Source organism: Solanum dulcamara, chromosome 8 (assembly GCF_947179165.1).
Source record: "Solanum dulcamara chromosome 8, daSolDulc1.2, whole genome shotgun sequence".
In the NCBI taxonomy this organism is placed as follows: domain Eukaryota; kingdom Viridiplantae; phylum Streptophyta; class Magnoliopsida; order Solanales; family Solanaceae; genus Solanum; species Solanum dulcamara.
This window is the reverse complement of record NC_077244.1, coordinates 40620901-40626423: the sequence shown is the minus strand read 5'-3', so window position 1 is coordinate 40626423 and position 5523 is coordinate 40620901. Positions and strand designations below refer to the sequence as shown.

The window sequence follows — 5523 nt, the reverse complement described above, 5'->3', positions numbered from 1 at the left end:
GGGAAACTCGAGTTGGCCACCCTTAAACCAAAAGATTTTGCGAAATCCAGGAGTGAGGCTCCTCCACTATTCTTGCACCCGAAGCCAAATCCTCCATGCACCTCATCATAGCCCTTCGAAATAGACCCAATGTGCCCATTGAAATCTCCTCCTATGAATAGCTTCTCAATAGGCGGTATACTGACCACCACTTCGTCCAAGTCCTCCTAAAAGCGCCTTTTTATCTCCTCGTCCAACCCCACTTGCGGCGCATAGGCACTAATAATGTTAAAGGTGAGTCCTCCAATGACTAACTTAATCGTCATCATCCTATCATTGGTCCTCCTAACCTCTACCACCTGATCTCTAAGCTCGCTATCTTCTAAGATCCCTACAACATTCTTAAACCTCGACTTGCCCGAAAACCAAAGTTTGTACCCATCCACCTTCTTAGCTTTAGGTCCTACCCATTTAGTCTCCTGGACGCAAGCTATATTAATCTTCCTCTTCTTAAGAATCTTAACTAACTCTATGGACTTTCCCGATAAGGTCCCAATATTCCAAGACCCTACTCTCAGTCTAGAAGCTCCCTCAGCCCCCTTAGCCCTCCCAACCCTGGCCCTCGATCCAAACCGAGAACATGACCCTAGTCTACCATCGCTTACTAAAGCCAAAAAAGCAGAAATACGCTACTGAAAGAAGTTACTCTCAGATAAATGGACGATCAATAGTATAGCACAAGTTAGCAATTGTTTAATAACAGTGAGACAGGTACTTAATTTGGCACTGCAATAAATATTTATAGGCTAAAATATCGGAAATGGGCTATTGGAGATACCAACTCCAACTTAGTAAAACCTGTTCACTACCGGAAAAGCATTATTCACCATCAGAGAACTATTCACTCACCGAAAAACTGGATACAAATATATGGTCAGCCTCGGAATGCAGAGGCGACCACCCTGGGAGAAACAACAGAGCCGAAAAATGGCCGAAAACTACCACACGCACCGGCGCGTGCAGCGCATGGCGTCGCAGATCTGCGGCTTCTGGCAGTGCATGACGGCGCGTGGCTGAGTAGATCTCCGAGGAGCTAACTGGGGTTTTCTCTCCTGAGTGTTCCGCACCTCGTGGTGTTGTTGGTTTTGGCAGCAGGTGCAGAAAAATTAAAGAGAGAGAGAGAGAGGGGGGATAAATATCTCAAGGATCAATGCCTTACCCCAAAATATGCCATCTCAGCTCTCCAATGAGCACAACTAAGCCAAACCTATGGCTACGACAAGCCACAGAGGTCTACGACACTAGCACTGAGTTACACCAACCATCTCAAGCCCTATCAAAAGCTACGCCTAGCTATAAGGGCACTAGAACACAATCTAAAGAATCAAAGGCTCAAAACTAGCCTAAGACCATCAATATCAATCTAAAAAAAGTAGTAATGCTAAGAAACACCATAAACAAGGCCCACAATCGAAACTTAGGGTTTCACGGGACCAATCTAGTCTAGTCTCCAATCGAGAATCAAGAAAATAAAATTGAAGGAGGAGAACTCTGATCTCAAAAATTATCAACCTAAGTCAGATGCAAAAAATACTAAACGATAACTATTAAAGCTCAATAAAAAGAAAGATTGTAGACTACCTCGAAGTTGATCATGCGCTCTTTGAATCTACCAAAATGAAGCTCTCGACCTCCAAATCACCTCTTATTGCCTCCATGCTAACAAAATATTAGTCAACTTATCAATATGAATATTTTAACACAATGTTTTTGGAGACAGACCCAAAATTAGGTCTAAAATAGAATTTTGGGACCCATGATGGAAATCCCAAATTTGACTATGTAAAAAAGGTATAAATGCAATATGGAACTTGTAACCCAACATGCCGCACACTTCGAGGATCAAAATAAAACAAATTTGATCATGCAACAAAAATTCAATTTATAGGGAAAATCCAAAAGAGGGCATCCCCTTTGGGGCATAAATCACCTCAAAACGATGATCTTAACAGTTCTCCAAACACTCTATAGCGAACCCACAATCCATATGAGCACTCAACACTTTGAATTACCACAATTGGAGCTCTATAGCTTAAGAAATCAAAACCTCCATTAAAAAGAAGAGTTAAGAGGAGGAAAGCAACTAAAACATGGAAATTTCCTCAAACAAGCTTCCACGGCACTTTCCTCTCACACCATTCTATTTCCATGGACAAAGAGCTTTTAATGACTTAATTCGGACTCTCCTAGCTCTAGAAATGGATCTTTTAAAATGACAAATTCGGTCACTAAAAAATCAAAATATGGCCATTAAAAGTCCAAAATTTGGTCCCTAAAAGGGCTATACTAGTTTTAGCTTTTGCGATATTTTAAATTCTCCGAACAAACCCTCGTGTTTCATTCAGAACCTAATAAAAATAAACAAGATATGCTACCCCATTAAATTTGAGGTTCTGAACACAATGGTGCACTCAGAATTTTAATACAAGGTAATTTTATCAAAAAGTGGGTCCCACACCCGAACGCCACTTTTGGCCAATTCTACAAAAAGGATCATAATGAGATTGAAAGTCTCGGGAACCACATGAAAGATCATTCTAGACCATAATCAAAATTTCAGAACTAACCGCATTGTCAAAATTTCAATCCGATCTTGTTTACCAAGAATGTTGACTAAAGTCAACCTTAGGCACAATTTCAAAGGCTAAACGCCAAATGACCCTAAACTCGCATTGATTGCCATAATATACGAGCCAACCATGCTAGTTGCCTAATTTTACCACTTCGAGCCTGACGCAACTATCAGAATTCCATTATAAAGTCTTTTCCTGAAGTTTTGATTGAAGTCAACCATCCAAACTCCAAGAGCTTAAAAATAGGGAAACGGGTACAAAACCCAATAAATGACCAAGAAATTGAATTGTCAGAGCCAACAAGTCATACAGGACTTGGGGTAGCTACAGGGAAGTTCTAAACACTGAAAGAATTGGAAAACAAAAAAAAACCTAGAGGGTCATTATAAGATCAACTATTAAAAAGGATTTTCATTTGTGAAAGTAGAAGGATAGTTACATATTGAAGGACAAAAAGTCAAGGGTACCAGGTCTGCTTGCTCTGCCAGACCCTCAAACACCCTCTTGAATCGAAGAATGCCCTCATAGAACTCAAGCTGAGGAGAAAATCCTTAAATTCACTTCAAACTCTAAAAACTCTTCCAATTTACTTCTGGACTCCAACTCTCGCTAAATTAGCCCAAACTTGACCGAAGACACTAGATTTATCTGAGGAAAACCAAAACTGCACCAAAACCATCAAAATGAGAAACATAGGACCATGGAAGAGGCAACTTAGCTCATAATTCAAAATACTTGCCTTATGCCCCAAATCCATTTTCTTCTAGCGACCAAGGGCATTCTACCGGTCCTTAGCTCTCTTGAATACTACCAAAACCATTTGAAACTTTCTTACAGATCACACACCACCAACCTCAAAGGAGTTACATACTTTGTCTGAACACCGGGGGATGTCAACAACCAAAACAAGGAGACAATCCAGGGCAAAGCCCAAAATTGCAATCTCAACTTCAAAACCCACAATTCAAGCAAAATAACACAATCTTCTAAAACTAAATACTCCACTCCAAGGGACGATTATCCCGCGAATGAAAAGGCTGCACTGAGCCTAGCTCCAGTGATTACTCTACCATAGGAACTTCTGAAAATATCTGCATTATATGCCCTCAAATCTTAGACAACCATCCTAGTCGAAGGAAAATCAAAATGGTACCCAGCATACAAACATGGACAACTGATGATAATGGTCCAAGGCCACTTACTCCCACTCAAAAACACCGCAAGCTACCGAATATGCCAAAAGCAAAACTTCCATCCTAAACAAATTATATATCTCACCTTTCATGATTTACTTTGATCCAATCTTGTAGATGAACCTTCTAAACAACTTTTAATTCTCCAACAACATCTTAAATATGAATCCACCAAGGGAAGCCAAGATTTTGACTTCTAAACACAACCTAAACCTCGAGAGCTACCAACCCAACCGTAAAGAACTAACTACAACACCAATAAGTTGCAACAAGACATCATACTTTCCAAATCCCAACTAGAAAACACCGGCACAAAAACTCCCAACAGGGAGGATTTCAAAAGATCGAACGAAGTACAACAATACATCCAAGAATAAAACTAAGGAAAAAGGGAAGGGACAACCAATTAGGATTACCACCATACCATCGAATGCTACACCACCTTTCTCACAACTCCAATAATCACACTTCTCCCAACTACCATTAAATCCAAAACACCAAGTTTGCCATAAAAGAACGAACAAGGTTGGTAAAAGAGAGTACATCTTAACTTCGCAGCCTAAGGATTGAAAATAACAATAAGGCATAGAGAGGAATCGACAAGCAGAATCTACTGCAACTCCAAAGATACAACACCTATATCACATACTACCTCGATAACCAACCTTTCAACTATGAACCAAATGATGCAAAGAAATGGAGACAACTGTCTAAGCAAAGAAAACTAGAATAGCAGATGAGGATTACTAATCAAAGAAAAGCTAGCTAAGCAAAATGGTAAGAAGAGCAATTCAACCACAAACACAACATGACAATAAGCAACCAAGGCGACCCTAAAAGCCACTAGATCCACAACATCAAAACTCTCAGCACCAAATAAACTTGGTCTAGCCACTTACCTAACAAGGATCAGCACCACAACAATATCAATGATAAGGGAGACAAAAGGAAAAGATAGCTAGCCTGGCCGCAAACTCAAAACAAAACCACCAAGACAAGGAAAAGAGAGTTACATGACCACTACTCTCCAATATAAGAACTCGACCTAGTCGATACACTACTAAAAGAAATCAACTACAGGGCTAAAACATATACATATAAGTCCAGATAAGGAAGCCATAACTATCAGGAGGTAAATATTAAGTCAAATAGGCACGTATAGGTATGAAAACCCCAAAACCACACAAAAAGAGAAATACAAAGCAAAATAAGAAAATCAAGAAACAGCAACCAATACCTGGATCCTCAACCTCTGGCTAACCTGTGAAAGCATACAATGGATCGTGACTAACCTTAGTCTGAACACCTGAAGTACCACCAGCAACACTCTGAGCACTACATCTAATCGAAGGCGACCTAAACCTATGATAGTGACCTAACTGAGAAGACCGCACATTGGTCTCACATAGGGGACACTCTCTAGATTGATGACTAAGCTCTCCACAGATACACCAAGGAACAATAATTCTGATCTGGGGAGTAGAAGTAACCATAAGTGTCTAAAGGATCAACCCTTGCCTGGGGCAATCCTTGGACCAATGGTCTAGGTCTCTGCAATCATAATAGCCCAGAGATGAATGACTCATAAAAAGATAGCAACTACGGCATGCAGAACCCAAAGTTGAACCTCTGGTGGGGCCTATCATAAGAGCCTCTTCCCCTAGCCGACTACACTAGGGTATCATGACCCGGATTTCTAAAAAGCAAATTCTGAGATC

At 40.4% G+C, this 5523-nt stretch overlaps 1 protein-coding gene across 1 annotated transcript; it reads right to left on the bottom strand.

Annotated features, from left to right (window-relative positions):
• Positions 1–206: 206 nt before the first annotated feature.
• Positions 207–5298, bottom strand: LOC129899892 (uncharacterized). The gene is made up of 2 exons (XM_055974891.1): positions 5067–5298; positions 207–643 (listed from the first exon to the last, which is right to left on the bottom strand). The coding sequence occupies exons 1-2, from the start codon at positions 5296–5298 to the stop codon at positions 207–209; spliced, it is 669 nt and encodes a 222-aa protein (XP_055830866.1).
• Between the last annotated feature and the right edge of the window lie 225 nt (positions 5299–5523).

Coding starts and splice junctions, on each gene's coding strand:
- LOC129899892 (XM_055974891.1), bottom strand. CDS start 5,298: ATGGTTACTTCTACTCCCCAGATCAGAATTATTGTTCCTTGGTGTATC. Junction 644..5,066: donor TCCATTGTATGCTTTCACAG/GTTAGCCAGAGG, acceptor TTTTGGCTTTAG/TAAGCGATGGTAGACTAGGG.